Here is a 17,696-nt window from a genome sequence, read left to right as displayed (position 1 = left end):
GAGAAGCAGGGGGTCATCCTAGGAAAGGAGGACTTTGTGCAGACGGAGGGCAGTTGGGGAAAAGCACTTGAAAGAGGCAATTGGAAAAGAATGTGTGGGGGGGGGAGAGACAGGGGCTCTGGGGAAAAGCAGATGGTTAGGAAGGGCTGAGGTACATGAGAAGCATTTCCTGAAGGCTATCTGGAAAGCCCCACCGAGGAGCAAACCTCTTGTAGAGACGGTGTAACACTTAGCTCACTGTTGTAAAGTCTATAGTAAAATTCTTTAGAAGAAACCCTGCTATGTCAGTGGGGTTTGATGGGACCAAGTGCTAACCAGACAAATCCAGCGTTGTAGAAAGTGGCCCTGGTAGTGTTACCAAGCGACAAAAATGGGGCTTCCGGGTCCCTTTAGTACAACGGAGCCACCGGTCAAAAACGTTTGGGGGCCACTGCGTGAGGGGGTTTCACAACATCAGTGAAGTGCTGTTTGCCCAGTCAGGTGTGCTTCCAATGTGATGCTAACAACTGCCTCAGAGCCTGGCGCTGCCACACAGCCATCAGACTCCTCCAATCTGCACTTCAGGTCATCCAAGCTTGTGATGAATGAGCTCTCCTTATCCCCCCTCCATCTTCCCCCTTTTAGCATAGGGGTCCACAGGAAGGTGGCTTGAAAAACAGCACCAGTGGAAGGCCCAACAAACAGTCATTTTGTGGATTTCATCTCTAGCTATGGCTTCCCCAAGAACAAGTGGTCCTAGCCAGGCTGCTTACTGGCATTGACACATGCCAGCTGAGTGAGTATCTGACTTCGCCATGCAAGATCAGAGGGCAGGAAGGGACACGCAGGTGTGCATTAGTGCCTGGTTACCGGAGGCTTCTTAAGGTCAGGGCCAAGAGTGCTCACCTGCACTTTCTCTCCCTTCAAGAAAGCATGTGTATAACCTTGCAAAAAGTACCAGACAGGAACAGGTGGGATTTAGATGCATCAGGAATTCTTTTGCTTTTAAGTTTGATCATAACTGCTTCTTTTTCCCCCCCACCTTTCCAAGCCTGCTTGTTTTATTCCTCCCCCCTCAGCCATAACCCTTCTGATAGTTTAAAAAAAAACCTTATTTTTATTACATATACTCTATTATCTCATATTGTGACTTGCTGCCTGCCTACAGTGGTTTGAACTCAAAGTCTTGCTAGTCCCAGGCTCCACATGACAGAGGGGTTGAGGTGGGCCCATTTGAGGGGCCGCTGTGAGATAACAGGAAGCTGGACTAGATGGGCCTATGGCCTGATCCAGCAGAGCTGTTCTTATGTGGGAGAGTTTGCCACAGAAAAGACAGGGAGGCCATCAATGATTCTCTCTCTGTCAGGCATTCTTGGGGGGGGCAGTGGTGGCTGCCAAGTCTGGCCCTAGCACAAGCAAAGAGGGAGCCCCCCAGCTTACTCCAAAGTTAGTAGGCATCGCTGCAGCTTGTGGCAACCAGTCCCACAGACAAATTTTTTGCTATGAGGAAGTCACAACATCCTGCAGCAATGGGCCACCTTCCAATCAATCAATGTGCCATTTGCCACACCTGCACAGGTGTCCACACATTCTCTCTTTATCGACGTTATAAAAAAAAAATCCTGAGGCTGTAGCCAGGGTGGTCCCCTTTGCAATGAGTGGCATTTGGGTCACCGCCAACACCACGGGATTGGTTTTATACACCGCAAAACCACACAACCGCTGTGAAATGAAGCACGGCCCGAAGTGAAGGAGACAGCCTCATATATTAATTCTTAAATAGAATCTTGTAAATTAAAAAGAGTGAGAGGAGGCCACAGTTCAGATTGTCACCTGTAAGACAAAAGACCTGTAAGACAAAAGGGCTCTGCCAAGACTGTTCTAATAGAGCTACTTGAGGTCTGCAAATTAGAGTGCAAAAATTACAAGACAATTTCAAACAGGTTGCCAGTCAGTCCAACAGGTCTAAAATCTTCACCACCACACACGGAGGTCTCCTTCCCCACCGACTTCGCCCTTTCCCCACGGACTGTCCAACAAGGTGCACGTCTCCTCCTCGGATGTGGGAAGCCAGCAGAGCTTCGCAAACAAGACAGGACGTGAGTCACAGAGGGCACCTGATTTGGCAATATCAGTAACAAGCAATATGCTTGGATAATGGATTTTCACTGTCGCAATCAGCAAATCCTCTTCTCTTCACAGCAACAGGAAGAATATTTGCACCTAAGAGGTGGGGAGAGGAAGGCGGGAACAGTTAAATGCATGGTTGACGTGTCCTGTCCGCCGACTTCTTTAGTTACCTTTCTAGACCGCTTTTTCCAAGTGATCAAAGCAGTTTACAAACATTGCTGAGAACACATACTTTCTGAGAATTGCTGAGAATTCTCATTCTCATACATACATTGCTGAGAATACTAGCTTTCATGGCCAGTACTGTTAGTGTTGTAGTGAGAAATATTTGGGCTTGTTAGCCACAGTCTATGAAGATTTTTATTTCCTCATGTTTCACCCACAACTATGGTGGGCATTTTCAAAGGGCTAGAGGCAAGAACCCCGGGCTGTTGATGAGAATGCCAAGTCATAAATACTGGATGAATGCAAGATCTAGAAATGTCCTGCAGACGGCACCATCAACTGTGACAAAGGTGGGAAGAGCAGAGCAGTGGAGTCACAACCAAAGAGCCCCGTGTCTCTTGTGCCCCTTGGGCAGGAATTTGGGCTGCAATCCTAAAACACACTTACCTGGAGGCAAGTCCCACTGGAAACAATGGGACTTGCTTCCGAACAAACATGCACAGGATTGCGCTTTTGATCAGTTCCTCTAACTCAGCAGTTCTCGCACTGCAGGGCCTGGGATCCAACCAGTGGTTTATGACCCCATTTTTGTTGGTTCACGAAACTGACAGGGCAGTTCAGGCTCTGTGCATCAAGGGTAAACAGGCTGCTACTTGGGGGGGGGGGGCACTGCTGCCAAATGGCATTTGTAAATCATACAGTAGCCTCTGGGCTTCTAAGGCTGCAATCCTAACCACACTTTCCTGAGAGTAAGCCCCACTGAACAAAATAGGACTTACTTCTGAGCAGATCTGGTTAGGATTGTACCCTAAAACATTTGAGAACTATTGATCTAACTGATTAATCATGCGTGTATCATTAATCAGGCACGCAGACTTGGGGCCCAATCCTATCCAACTGCCCAGTGGCGATGCAGCCACAATGCAGCCCCAAGATAAAGGAACAAACATTCCCTTACCTTGAGGAGGCCTACATGACAGTCCCACTACAGGATGCAGTGCACATCCTGTTAGCTTGGCTGCTTCGGCACTGGAAAGCGGGATAGGATTGGGCCCATAGTTCCATTTTACAAAACTGATGAAGGAAATGACCTCCACCCCACCCCCCCAAATTCCCTTCACAGTTAGCAGCTTCCCACTGCCATTTCCAGCACAGTAAAGCAAATTGAGCAATAGGAGCTCAAGTAGGGCCCACGTTTCAAGGCAGGTGACAAAACACTTCGAGTCTTACTCACACTGGGACACAGCACTGCACACAGGACACGGCAAGAGCCGAGCAGGCTTATCAGCTCGGCACCAGGCCTGTGAGAGAACTGTGGGCAGGGAGGGGGCACAAACAGTTATCAATACTGTTCTTTTAATTTTACTTTTAAAAGTACTAAATATTGTAAGCAACCTTCGATCTTTGGAGAAATATGGAATACACCTTTTTTTAAGACACCACCACCGTGTTGGGATATTTACTTGTGTGAAAACTACATACCTGGAAGTCACCAGCCTTCATCAGTGAAAAGCAGTAGTATTCTGAGTCCCCTAGAAGAGCCCAAACACACACAAGAATTAGGATCTTATTTGCTGTCCCTGCAGGTTTGCAACTCCGTCTTTCTAAACTAGGTCAGGGAGAAAACACTGTTACTATATTGGTGTGTGGGTTGTTTTTTTTGTCTTTTGATTTTAATTAAAGCACAAACAAAAATACTACTAGAATAATCCTATTTTCAGTTTGCAGACAGGCCTGGTTTCCCAGACAGAATCAGGGGCTTGGCATTATGGGGGGATTATAATCCTGACAATTAGGGGGCACCTTCCACAAGGCAGCTTTGTCACAAACCTACTACAGGGCAAAGCTATCATGAGGAGATTATTTCTCTGTCCAAAGCACTGTACCTTGAAAGCGTTTTAAGGTGTTAAGGAAATTCTGCTCTCAGCATCAACATCCAGACAACTATCCAGGTAACAATGGCTGAGGGCCCAATCCTATCCAACTTTGGAGCACCAGTGCAGTGGCAATGCAGTCCGGAGGTAAGGGAAAAAATTTTTCCCATATCTTGAAGAGGCCTATGTGACTGCCTCCCCAGAACAGGATGCAGTACACACCCCATTGGCACAGCTGCACTGGAAAATTGGATAGGATTGCGCCCTGAGTCATTAAGGAAATGTGCAAGGTCTCCACAGGAAGCAGCCACTCCATAAAGGAGGACAGCAGAGGGTGAAAGGTGCCTGGTTGCTGAAGTGTTTGATTGGGATTCCTCACAATTAGGAACATATCTCCAGCCCTATGTGGGGACAGCAGGGAAAGGCACGACATGGCTGGGGAGATTCTCACCTGAAGGTGTCCTTTCAGATTGGCAGGTGTCTTAAAATCCCCTTTTAGAACCTGAGTGAAGACAACACAGGATTAGGGCACGTGTCCACCCCCAACTCCTTCACTCCACTGATTTGCCCACCTCCCAGAATCCCAGATTCCACCACTGAGACGGTAAAAGAGGAGGGCAAGCCACATCTGAACAAGAGCTCTGTGCAGCCTGAAAGCTTGCTGTCCAAGTTACCAACTCTGCTGATGCGTTTCAAAATGAAACAAAGGCCTCATCCAAAACAAATTTAGGTCCTAAGCAGCAACCAAAGGAGATTAGCTCATGCAATTAGGTGACCAAAGCTGTACATCACCATTTTAAACCCTACTGGTGAAACCGGAAAAGCCACTGCAGGGCAGAAGAGATGTCCCTGGACACCAGACAGAAGCCTTGTTGGAGGAACGCAGAGCTCAGATAAGGAAAGCCACCTGCATCTACGGCAGCCAACCTGGGAAAGGGCCTTCATTCACAGCACTGTGGCTGGGAAAGAGGCACTCCACACCTCTCCGAAAGGGCCAAGGTGACGTGCGTGTCTAAGGGGGTGGGGTCTGCTCCCAGCCTTTGGAGCCTGCCCTCCACTGGACCCTGAGCCCCCGCTCCTTTTCCTTCTTTCCCATCAAGTTCTCACAAGAAAGGCACTGCAACCAGGAGGCAAACAGGCTTCTGTCCCATAACTCAGGGGGTCAGAAAGCAAATGGTTTGCCACCCCTTCCCCAGCACCCGGGAGCACTCACCCGGTGTGTGTTGTTGACCACCAAGGGGTCAGGGTTCCCATACTTGGGGGGGTTTGCGTAGGGGTCATAGCCCAGCCTGGCGAGCATGGGGGCGATATGGGCCATGTCCTGGAGGACGTCTGCAGGGATGTGTCCCAGCCACTTGGTCAGCGCCTCCATGTTCACAGGCTTGATCACCTGGTCTGTGGACCGCTCGATCCTGCAGAGGGAGGAGAAGCAGTTCAGGGCCGGCGCGGCAGATCACCACTTCCTCACCTGCTCAGCACTTCTCAAGCTTTACACAAGTTCCTTAGTGGGTGCTGTGAGCTTCCTCTTCTTTCTGTACGCACTGCAGCTGCAAGAGACCGCAATGGGGCCTGTCCAACCTCTCCCCCAACCCTGCACTGGCACCAGACGTTCTTCATACACACTCCTTCTCCAAAGACAGGGGTTACTGCAGCCGTCGGGGCAAACAACTGTCAGCGGACCCACTTTCCAGACCCTCCTCACAAGCCACCTGAGGCTGGAGACCCCAAAGGTCTCTGAAATACTGGCTGTGCGAGGAGGCTGGTCATCTGCAATTTGCCTGAGACAGGCCCTTGAGACAGACGGGTTCACACAGCCGTCCAAAGGCCCCCCACGCAAAGACTGCTTGCTGGGACCGACAGCGGGAAGGACACACTGGTGTGCACGGTGACCTTTCCCCTCCGACTCCTGACACAGGACCCTTAGAACGCGGCACAGCCTGGGGCCATTTTCCTTCTGCCTCCCCATGTCGCGGGTGGCTTTGAAAACATGCACCACAACTAGATACACAGGCACCCAAAGTGACCTGGCACCTGCATTGGGAGACTGCTTCGGACGCACCCTCTCCCTGTCCCTGAAGGATGCCGCCACCCTCTCTGGCAGCTAGCGCCAGACCCCCCCCTGCCCCGTTCTTCAGGGCCACTCACTTGGAGAGAGAGACCCCTCCCGGCTTCCCAATCAGCTCCTCGTGGTGCAGGACGGCGTCGCTCCAGGCGATGTCGAGGAACTCCATGATGGCCTGCATGGACTTCTTGGGGTGCAGCACCAGCTGCTCGTAGTAGACGGGCAGGCAGCGCGACCGCCCAATCTCCAGGCACTGAGAGTGCATCACCTCAATGGCCTTGTTCCACTTGGTCAGGCAGTCCCGGTAGCTGCTCAGGTCGAAGCCCGCAATGGTGACCTTCCTGGTGATCATGGAGTGGACGGAGGCCCGGCCGTCACGCACCATCAGCAGGAACTTGGAGTTGGGGAACAGGCGGGACAGGTAGAGGGAGGACTTGAGGGTGAAGGGGTCCTTGTTGCAGAGGTACCGGGCGGGCTCCCCATGCTTGGCGATCACTTCCAGGATGAAGGCCTGCATGGCCGCGTCCAGCACCCGGTCGGTCACCCCGGCCTCGTCCAGGCGCATCTTTTCCCGCCCGGATTTCGACCAGGCCTGGCGCATGGCCAGCAGCCGCGGGATGATGCGGGTCTCCTCCCCGCAGCGCACTTCCGGGTGTGCATCCAGCATGGCCCGCATCAGGGTGGTCCCGCTGCGGGGGACGCCACCAATGAAGATCAGGGGCATCTCCTTGCTGTAGCGGTACTCCACCCGGTTGGCATCCAGCATCACCAGCTCCTCGTTCTCCGGCCGCATCAGGCCCCGCCAGTTGGGGCCTCCCCGGCCCAGGATCTGCTGGCACTGCAGCACCTGCTGGCCCAGGTGGACAGACACCATCAGGGCGACGGCAAAGCCCGCCCCCAGGAGCACCCGTCTCATGGTCACCCGCATCCTCTTCCCATCCGCGCGGGCCCCGGAGCAGGAGGTGCTGGAGGCGCCCTCAGCATCCAGGCAGCAAGAGGTCCAGCCACGGGCAGCCTGCAAGAAAAACGCAAGAGGCGTCAACGCAGGGCCGGAAATGTCTTGGGCAGGGGGGAGCCGTGACCTGCGTGGGCATCTGTTGCCCTGCAGAACAACGGAATTGTTGGTAGGTGCTTCTCCTCTGGCCCCAGTTTGGAGAAAGGAACCACCCACATGCCAGCGTAGGGCTTCCCCCTCCAGCCTGGTGCAAGCACAGGGAACAAGACCCACTCCCGTTCTGGAGGGGCTCAAGCCCACTGAAGCCTTGGCCGCAGAGGTGCTGCTTTGGTCAACCTTCTGCAGGTCCCTCCCATTCCCACTCTCCTCCTCCCCTCTCCTAAGAGAGGGCCTGGAAAGAAAGAAAGAAGGGGCAGGACAGCACAGTGGCAGCAAGCGAGGGTTGGGAAAAGAAACTGCCACTGCTCCTGCATACGCCGTTCTTGCTGGTCAGACCCACCCCTTGACCTCCGGGGCCTGCAAAGCTGCAGGCCGGGACCGGAGGAGGGTCTCGGTTCCTGACGAGCTGAAGACCGCTGACTAACTCAGACCACCACCAACTCTCCAGAGTCCCAGGCTGAGAGGGGTCCTCTCTGCCACTGCTTCCTTCTTTGCGGGCAGTGCTGCTGGGAACATGGGCCTCTTGCATGCCGAGGGGTGCCCGGCCACAGCCCCACCCAAGGGTGCCAGGGAGGCAAGGCCACCCACTGTGCTCTCCTCGCAGCAGAGAGCCTGCCCGCTGGGCGACGCATTCCAAGAAGCACCAACAAGGCTCCCTCTCTGCGGGGCTTTCATGTCAAGAACCAGCAGGATTTTAATAACTTCTTGCAGCTTTTGAGGGAGATCAAATATTAATGGCAGAAAATGGGTTGGGTGTGGGGTGCCCAGACAGCCCCATCAAATATTCAGCAGCCCATTGCCGATAGCTGTCCAGAGACTCACCTCGCCCTGGGAAGTTCATTTCGAAGCCTGCTGCTCACTCCTGGCACGAAAGGCCAGACGGGGGGCGAATCCTGGGGAGGGGGAAACCACAAGGTCAGCAAGCTGTTTAGCAAGGGGGGCGGCTTGGAACAGCAAGGAAGAAGAGACGACTTGGGACAGAGACAAAGGCAGGGGAGCCTGGGCACCCGGGAGGGCGCAGAGCCGGACCACTGAGTTCCCACCTGCCTGCCCAGTCAAACACACTCTCGTGCAGCTCCCCTGGCTCCTGAGGCCTGGTGGACAGGCACAGCCTCTTTGCCTCTAAGCGCCAGGCACCTCCAGGTCTCACCAGAGGCCAGGCTCCCGAAGGCGGCCATTCTGGGGTAAACAGGGACAGGGTCCGGCCCTCAGAGGTTGCCCTGGCCACGCGGAGGCCTGCTTGCCACAAGGTCAAATGACTGAATCGTCTCTGGGGGTCTTTCCCTGAACCAGAGCAAGTCTGGGGCTGCGGCCTGAGCCACTGGCCGCTGCAAACAAAGGACAACGAAGGAGAAACAGCCCCGGGGGGGAAAGAGAGCCGCTTGGAAGGCTCCGATGGACCCACCAGAACCACCTTCCACCACGGAACCCTCCTTCAGTGCTCCGCTCTCAAGGGACGAGCAGCCTCTTATTTCGGCAGCCAAGCAAGCCAACGGCACTGGCCACTTTCCCAGCCGGTTGCCACAGCAACGGAGGAGCAGCCATGTTGTGCAAAGCCAAGCCACGCAGGGAGTCCTGCAAGCAAAGGCAAACAGAGCGGCACGAGGCCCTTCAGGGAACCACCTCCCCTGCCAGGTTCCCCAGAGGTTCATGCGTCCCTCTTCTACGTTCTCTCCTCCACGCGGCGCAAAACAGGCTTGTGGGAGCTGCCCAGTCACCCACTGACGTCTGCGTTTGCCTGCAATGGAAGCCTCGCCACACACAGAGCGGCGTCGCTTCCAAGGTTTGATGCACTGAACCTCATGCGCCCGTCACAAGACTATCAGCTGCTGCTAGACACCCATCGGGCGCCTGCATCCCAGACACAGGCAGAGTCTCTCTTCCACCAACACAAAGAACAGCAGACCCCCTTCTGCAGTCCACTCGGTGCCCCTGCGCGCAGGACGCCACCTCCTACCCCCAGACTAGTTAGTGCCAGACTGTCAACGCACAGGCAGAGGCTCCCTGTAGCTTCAGCCCCCGACCTACAGAAAACGCTCGTGAGAGCGGCAAGAATATCACACCGACACCAGAGCGCACCACTACGAATCCAGGCATGTCTCGAGACCACTGGCCACCACGCTCCTTCCTTTAGGGAAGTGGTTCTCTTCCAAAGCAGAAGGACAGGCAACAGTTTTCAAAGCACAAAACTCACCTGCCAAGACTGACAGCAGAACAGGCGCTCATTAGACCCCAGTGTGCTGGAAAAGAACAGCAGCCCTTCCCCCACCACGCGCAGGCCTGCAAAGCAAGACCGACACCCCATCAGCCTGCTCCAAAAAGCATTAATGCGGAAAGCCGCAACACCCTCCTGCTAGAGGAGCTGCCTAATCCCAGGATATCCGAAGGCAGGAAGTTCTCTTGGATTTGTAGGCTTAGCACCCCACGGCCTCAGCCCGGAAGCCAAGCGCTAGCAAGCAGGGGCCTGAGCATTTCGCCAACCTGAGCGGCCGTCGACCGTCACCCAGGCTGGCCGCGTTCACTGAAACCACAAGCGTGCACCACTGAGGAAGGAGGAAGACAAACCCTTAAGAACATAAGAACATAAGAACAGCCCCACTGGATCAGGCCATAGGCCCATCTAGTCCAGCTTCCTGTATCTCACAGCGGCCCACCAAATGCCCCAGGGAGCACACCAGATAACAAGAGACCTCATCCTGGTGCCCTCCCTTGCATCTGGCATTCTGACATAACCCATTTCTAAAATCAGGAGGTTGCGCATAAACATCATGGCTTGTACCCCATAATGGATTTTTCCTCCAGAAACTTGTCCAATCCCCTTTTAAAGGCGTCTAGGCTAGAGGCCAGCACCACATCCTGTGGCAAGGAGTTCCACAGACCGACCACACGCTGAGTAAAGAAATATTTTCTTTTGTCTGTCCTAACCCGCCCAACACTCAATTTTAGTGGATGTCCCCTGGTTCTGGTATTATGTGAGAGTGTAAAGAGCATCTCCCTATCCACTCTGTCCATTCCCTGCATAATTTTGTATGTCTCAATCATGTCCCCCCTCAGGCGTCTCTTTTCTAGGCTGAAGAGGCCCAAACGCCGTAGCCTTTCCTCATAAGGAAGGTGCCCCAGCCCTGTAATCATCTTAGTCGCTCTCTTTTGCACCTTTTCCATTTCCACTATGTCTTTTTTGAGATGCGGCGACCAGAACTGGACACAATACTCCAGGTGTGGCCTTACCATCGATTTGTACAACGGCATTATAATACCTTATATATTATAATTGTTTAATTATTATACCATTATAATATGGTAAGGTGTGGCCTTACCATAGATTTGTACAACGGCATTATGATACCTTAACTAAGCACAGTTTTAAAATGACCTCTGTTTTGCCACTCGCACAGACAGACCTCCGGAAATGTTTTTTGCAGACATGGCAGCTGGGCACAAAACCTAAAAGAGAAGGCTCATTGTGACCACTTCCACTGCAACTGCCTTTGATCAAAGAGACCCGGTGGAATAGCAGACCGGTAACACTGACTCGCTGCAGACCAACACAGGTGTGTGTTTGTGAACACTCTGTGACACAGATCAGGATGTTTGCTCAGGGCCAGGAGCGAAGTGGCGCTCCTAGGATGGCAAGAGTGCCACAGGAGGTTAAGGCCACCCTCCTTCCGCACTCCCTCTGGATACAAACCGATGTGCTGCACAGGCTCTGGCCGGAGAGATCTGCCGGCCCTCTCCTCCTTCGGAGACACAGAAACAGCAAGTCACACAAAGAGGGGGGGTGAGGCTCTGGAGGGGCATTCCAAGAACACAGCCAGGATCAGGCCAGGCCAGGAGAGGGGCTGCTGACCCTTCCCCCAGTGGCCAATCCTCCCCCACAACCAGTCTCCCCCAGCCATTTTTTCCCCGGTCTTGGAGCCAAGAATGGGGAGTGTTTAGTGGGGAGAATCAGTCAATACAGGAGAGTTAAGAGCACCAGAAACACTCCCTTCTCCCACCAGACTGGCTAGCCAGGAAAACCACCAGCCATGGCCTGAGAGCTGCCAGGGCAGAGTGACTGACCCAGGTCCCCCACTGTCCCCTTTAACCACACCGTTCCCTTTGCAGAGCAGGGCAGCCGGGGCTCACAGCTTCTTGTTCCTTGACCTTGAGCAGCTGCTCTTTGGCACTTCCCGGAGGTCTGAGGTCTGTGGGTTCTAGAACAGCCCCTTGTGCTGGTTGCTAAGATGCCCTAGACCTGCTGCCAGGAGAGGCCTGGGCAGGGGGGGGGAGGACCCTCAACAAACTGCTCTGGGAAAGGCCCAACCAGGGAGGGGACAGAACAAGAGGCACACCACTTCTTCAGCCAGGTTTTCAAACATCAAATCAGCAGTGACCCAGCAGAGGCTGCGGAGCTCCACACCCACCAAGCGCTCACTGCCCTGGGGAGCTCTGGTCATCAGGAAGGCGTCTGAACTCTCAGGCATTTAGGCCACAAGTTAGTGACGGGCAGGGGGATGACACCAGCAGCAGAAAGCCCAGCTGATGCCACAGGTGGTGATCAGCGCAGACCAGGGCATCTGGAGGACCTCAGCCCGGTTCCGCAGGCCTGGCTGTGAACCAGTTCAGAACAGCCGCACTCTGGGCATTGACTCTTATGTCAATGCTGACATAAGAACATAAGAACAGCCCCGCTGGATCAGGCCAAAGGCCCATCTAGTCCAGCTTCCTGTATCTCACAGCGGCCCACCAAATGCCCCAGGGAGCACACCAGATAACAAGAGACCTGCAAGGCCTCCTGGGAATTGTAGTTAAGAACATAAGAACAGCCCCGCTGGATCAGGCCATAGGCCCTTCCAGTCCAGCTTCCTGTATCTCACAGCGGCCCACCAAATGCCCCAGGGAGCACACCAGATAACAAGAGACCTGCAAGGCTTCCTGGGAATTGTAGTTAAGAACATAAGAACAGCCCCACTGGATCAGGCCACAGGCCCATCTAGTCCAGCTTCCTGTATCTCACAGCGGCCCACCAAATGCCCCAGGGAGCACACCAGATAACAAGAGACCTGCAAGGCTTCCTGGGAATTGTAGTTAAGAACATAAGAACAGCCCCACTGGATCAGGCCATAGGCCCATCTAGTCCAGCTTCCTGTATCTCACAGCGGCCCACCAAATGCCCCAGGGAGCACACCAGATAACAAGAGACCTGCATCCTGGTGCCCTCCCTTGCATCTGGCATTCTGACATAGCCCATTTCTAAAATCAGGAGGTTGCGCATACACATCATGGCTTGTAACCCGTAATGGATTTTTCCTCCAGAAACTTGTCCAATCCCCTTTTAAAGGCGTCTAGGCTAGACGCCAGCACCACATCCTGTGGCAAGGAGTTCCACAGACTGACCACGCGCTGAGTAAAGAAATATTTTCTTTTGTCTGTCCTAACTCTCCCAACACTCAATTTTAGTGGATTTCCCCAGGTTCTGGTATTATGTGAGAGTGTAAAGAGCATCTCCCTATCCACTCTGTCCATCCCCTGCATAATTTTGTATGTCTCAATCATGTCCCCCTCAAGCATCTCTTTTCTAGGCTGAAGAGGCCCAAACGCCGTAGCCTTTCCTCATAAGGAAGGTGCCCCAGCCCCGTAATCAGCTTAGTCGCTCTCTTTTGCACCTTTTCCATTTCCACTATGTCTTTTTTGAGATGCGGCGACCAGAACTGGACACAATACTCCAGGTGTGGCCTTACCATAGATTTGTACAACGGCATTATAATATTAGCCGTTTTGTTCTCAATACCCTTCCTAATGATCCCAAGCATAGAACTGGCCTTCTTCACTGCCGCCGTACATCGGGTCGACCTGGAGTGGCACCACTCCAAGAACCAGCCTGCTGCTTACAAAGCACCCCGGCCATTGAAACTGAAACAAGCTGCAGTTCCTGTGACTTTTTTGCATTCTATTTTAACCCCCCTCCCCCCCGCAACTGAAACCACAGCCTGATCTTGCTGCTGCAGGCGCAGGGCTGTTCCAGGAGCCGAGTGCGTTCGTTTGCAGACACAGGACCTCCCAACATGCACTTGGTAGTTTCCACTCCCTGTTCTCAAGCAGTTCATCTGTTCCAGTGCCCGGCCCCTCCTCACTCCAACAGGGACAGGCTGTGGCATCCCCTCCCCCACCTTCGCTGACCCCAAGGCCAGGCTTGGGGGAGGCACAGAGTCCAACCAGGAGGAAGGGGTCAGAGATCACCTCTTGTCACCCTCTGCTCCAGGACCAACGCCCTGCCCCCTCCCCGGCACCTCAGACCACCAACCCCAGTGAGCGAGTGAAGGAGGCTGGAGGGGGCACACTGGCACACCAGGGAGCGAGGACTGGGCAACCAGCTGCCAACAGCCCCAGGCGCCTGCCCGTAGGTGGTAGGGAGCAGGACGGAAGCCCTGGAGCAGGGGTGGTCAAAGGGCTGCTTGTGGGCTTGGCTCTGCTCCCAAAACCTTTCTGCAGGCCTCTGGTGGCTCTTGCAAAGATGACTGCCAGTTGGAGAAGCACGTGAGGCTACACTGGCCCGTTCCCGCTTGCTGCTGACTCTGGCATGCAATATGGAGATAGGCTGAACTGGGCACGTGTCACGACCCCCCCCCCTTTATCAGGGAACTAAGCACCCCTCAGAACCAGGCCCCCATCTGGAGAACAAAGCAGAGCACTGGCCAGGCCACCCACAGGGGACAACCGTTGTGTGTCAGTTGCTGCATCAAACTAAGACAGACCAGCCTTTCCAGGCGCAGCTCAGTCCGCCAGGCTGGTGCTGTTGGGAAAAGTCATCTTTCTGGTCTGTCAGCCAAAGAGTCCCCATTGGAGGCGGCTCCCCATACACCCACAGTGGCGCCCGGGAGATCTGCGGAGGCAGCAGCATCCAACCCCCTGACGGAGCGGGACTCTTCTTTTCCCGAATGCCTGGAGGAAGTGAAGCAATCTTCTCTAGTTCCTGGCACCGTGGCGATGACACAAGCTGGAGACCGCAAAACAGCTGCACCACCAACACCGCCTCCCTCCCACCCCAGGCACACCTGCTTCAAAAAGCACCACACACAACACAGGCTTTGAAATCATCCAGAATCGATGCCCTGACTCCAGAGGGACGTTCAAGCGCCACTCGCTCCCCAGCTACGAAGGAAGGCAAGGCCAGGCAAAGGCCCCTCCATCAGATGCAAGCGACCGTGTCGTGTTTGCTATTGGATTTTCCGTGATGCCAGCTGTCAAGGACATAGCCTGGCAGTATAGATGCTGCCAGCTGTTGGCATCAGCACAGGCGCCAGCCGTGTCATGCGCCACTCCTCCGTCCACATGGGTGAACATCGATCGACCCAGGCAAGCACGCGTGAGGTTCCACACTGACCCAGAGGTGCATGGAGCTCCAGGAAACGCCCAAAGAGCTCACTACGGGGTCCATCCTGTCATGGAGCGGGGCTGGATCTCCACCGCTGCCCCCTTGGCTTCACTCGGCAGGTGCTACGGCTGCCAGACTCCGAGCAGAAGCAGGAAGCAGACAGCAAAGCCTCAGCCCAGTTCAGCTGCTCGCTCTGTCACCTCCTGGCACAGCTCAGGCAGGACAGCAGCAAGTCACTCCGGCACGGGTGGGAAGGAAAGGTCAGGCCAGGCACCAGTGCTGCTCCGCTCCTAATGCGGGGAGGTCTCTGCTAGGCAGAATCATCCCACCGAGGCGCATGGCTGTCTGGGTCTGGCTGCCTCCCTGGTGGGCCACTTCCCTGCATGCTGGGGGTGCCAAGCCTTTTGGCTGAGCAGGGGCCACATTCGCGTGAAAGACTCCCCCCACACACTTTTAAAGTGGGACTATCTTAGGAGGAGCCTTCCTGCCCCACACCCAACACAGCATGGCCTACGTTTTGAAGTCTGTCCTCATGCTGCTCTCACCACGTCACCCCCCACAGCTTCTCCTGTAGCCTGCAAAGCCCTCCGCAGCCTTGCTGCCCACCACTGGCCTCCATTCTGAGACCCCCAAAGAGCCACTGCCAGTCAGTGCGGGCAGCACGAGCCAGACAAAAGGGAAGGCAAGCACTGAGGAAGCCGCCCCCGCAACAGAACAGCAGCCACCCCCAAGGCAGGTCTGTGTTTCGACACGTCGAGGCCCAGGTCTGCCCTCAGCAGCTGGCAAAGGAGAAGTTCGCCCACACCACCCCAGGGCTACGGGCTCCACTGCCAGCGCGGCCTAGAAACCCGCTGCCTGCTCTCCACCAGCCCGCGTCGAGACCCCTCCATCCAAGCGTCACTCTCTTTCGCCTGAACCCCAGCACCACAAGGAGGTCACGTAGCAAGGCAGCCAGGACTCTTCCAGAAGCAGGTGAACCCACAGTGGTCTCACGTCCGGCCGCCAGAGGGGCTGCTGTGCGCTCCTGGAAACCAAAAGGCCTGGACAGGAACGAGGCAAACTTGACAAAACACAAGAACCTCACAACGAAGCAGGGGAAAGGGGAAGCGTTTCTAGAAAGGACAGAGAAACATCCATGTTGACATCCTGGAGAGCTGCTGCCAGTCGGGGCAGACTACCCTGCGTGGGGTGGGCAAAAGGCCAGGCTCAGCCGGAGGCCGCTTCAGCACATCCGCTTACATTGCAACAGGTGGGTGGAAATTCACACAGGCAAGTCGTGAGGAGGAAATGAAGGCTGCAGGTCTTTGGCAAGCCCCAAGCGAACGACTGTTCACGAGCAGGACGGTTTAGGCAGGCGATACGTCGCCCTGTGTTGGCTGGAAGGTCTGGTGCCTCCAGTCCTGCCTTTCACTTCTATGGCAATTATGAGCATTTGGCCGGGCACAGTTCACGCTACGAAAAGGGCTCTCTGCAAAACGAGAGCAGCAAAGGACGAATTCGGATTTCCCAGAGCGGAAGAAAACACAGGATGTGGTAAAGCTGGAGAAGGGGCAGCAAAGTGGCAAGCAAAGGACGGCTGGGGGGTGGAGCGGTCTCCTCAGGAGGAAAGGCACATCTGCGGCTTTTTACCTTGGGAAAATGACCACCGAGGAGGGGGCACGACAGAGGCTTATCAAGCCAGGTTCGGTGCTGGGGGGGGGGAAGGGAGAAGCTCCTTCCTCTCCCTCGCTCACCCCATGGAGCTGGCTGGCAGGAGATGAGGCAGGACTGGTTTGTGGAACTCACTGCCCATGTGGCAAGGCTCTCAGGGGGTGATTAGGCACGACGGCTGGGTGGAAGCGGGCAGCACACCTTCAGTCACCACTGCTGGGGGGCCACGGCCTCCGTGCCCCACTGATGGGCTCTCTCAGAGGTCTGGCTGGCCCCTGTGGGAGACCCAAGCCAGAACAGGCAGCCCCTGGCCTGAGCCCACAGGATCACCCCACGCTCCTACCAGGCCCCGGCAGGCCCTCTTGAAATGTCCTATCCCCCCCCCCCGCTTCCGTGGGGCACGTGCTGGTGATGCTGCAGGAAGCTTGTGCGAAACCTGCCCAACAGCTGAGCACCACCGATGGAGCCAGGTGCAGCACTGGCCTGGTCCTGCTGCCCGGCTGCTCTGAGAACGGGAAGCAGCCAGGGAGGCAGCCCACTGATACCTGGCCATACCCACAGGCAGGCGGGTGAGCCTGGTTCCTGCAAGCACAGCCCTGCTGGGTCAGCCCAAGAGCCTCCAGGAAGACCACCAGCCCAGCCTGGGTCTCCAGCAGCCCTCCTGTCCTGCTGGGGCTCACGGCCTCTCCCCTTGGAGGTGCCCTTCTGTGGCCAGGCCCCTGCCCAGCGGCCTCAGGGGTTCTGTGGCCCCAGTGCCCAGGCAGAGGCCCTGCAGCCCTTCCTGCGGTGCCCAGCCAGCGGCTTCCCTGCGGATGTGCCAAGCTCTCCTCCTAGCCCTGGGTGGCAGAGGGAGAAGGAGGACAGGAAGTGCGGAGGAGAGGGCTCTTCCCCTCTTGCAGGCCAAGGGCCAGGTGGGAGGGAAGGGGGTGCCGCCCACGCCAGCCAGCCAGCCAGCCAGCCTGGGGTGATTCCCAGGTGAGCGTGGCGGGGGGGCAGCTCCAGGAAGCCATGTCCGTGCTGGTCTACTCTGAAGCAAGCCCCACTGCAGCCAGTGAGCGTGGCTGGGGCCGCCGGCAGCCTGGCACACCCTGCCCGGCTCCCGGAGATGCCCGCCTGGGCCCCCGCCCTCCTCGTCCCTCCCGGGGCAGCAGCTGCAGCCTCCCCGCCCAGAGCGCGCCCAGCCCCGCCCCGCCCAGCCCACCTCTCCGTCCTGCGGCAGGGACCAGCCCGGGGTGCGGCGCGGCCCTGCAGCCCCCCACTCACCGCGGGCGAGCGAGCGAGCGGGCGAGCGCCTCCTCCAGCCGCAGCAGCGTCGCTTTCCGCCCGGCCTCCCCAGCCAGCCAGCCAGCCAGCCAGTCAGCCCGCCCA

General features: G+C 55.9%; 1 protein-coding gene across 1 annotated transcript; it reads right to left on the bottom strand.

The window, feature by feature from the left end:
* Nucleotides 1-1,742: 1,742 nt before the first annotated feature.
* On the bottom strand, nucleotides 1,743-17,663 carry TPST2 (tyrosylprotein sulfotransferase 2). The gene is made up of 7 exons (XM_066609855.1): nucleotides 17,592-17,663; nucleotides 8,147-8,217; nucleotides 6,294-7,225; nucleotides 5,362-5,560; nucleotides 4,600-4,650; nucleotides 3,757-3,806; nucleotides 1,743-2,202 (listed from the first exon to the last, which is right to left on the bottom strand). The coding sequence occupies exons 3-6, from the start codon at nucleotides 7,136-7,138 to the stop codon at nucleotides 3,777-3,779; spliced, it is 1,125 nt and encodes a 374-aa protein (XP_066465952.1). The 5' UTR covers nucleotides 7,139-7,225; nucleotides 8,147-8,217; nucleotides 17,592-17,663; the 3' UTR covers nucleotides 1,743-2,202; nucleotides 3,757-3,776.
* Between the last annotated feature and the right edge of the window lie 33 nt (nucleotides 17,664-17,696).

Source organism: Tiliqua scincoides, chromosome 14, assembly GCF_035046505.1.
Source record: "Tiliqua scincoides isolate rTilSci1 chromosome 14, rTilSci1.hap2, whole genome shotgun sequence".
In the NCBI taxonomy this organism is placed as follows: domain Eukaryota; kingdom Metazoa; phylum Chordata; class Lepidosauria; order Squamata; family Scincidae; genus Tiliqua; species Tiliqua scincoides.
Note: the sequence above shows the minus strand (reverse complement) of the source record. Positions and strands in the feature narration are given on the sequence as shown.

Excerpts from the sequence above, each read along its gene's own strand:
- TPST2 (XM_066609855.1), bottom strand. The coding sequence starts at position 7,138 with ATGCGGGTGACCATGAGACGGGTGCTCCTGGGGGCGGGCTTTGCCGTC. Across the intron at positions 4,651-5,361 it reads TGGTCAACAACACACACCGG|GTTCTAAAAGGGGATTTTAA; the intron begins GTGAGTGCTCCC and ends GTCTTCACTCAG. Across the intron at positions 3,807-4,599 it reads ATCTGAAAGGACACCTTCAG|GGGACTCAGAATACTACTGC; the intron begins GTGAGAATCTCC and ends GGGCTCTTCTAG.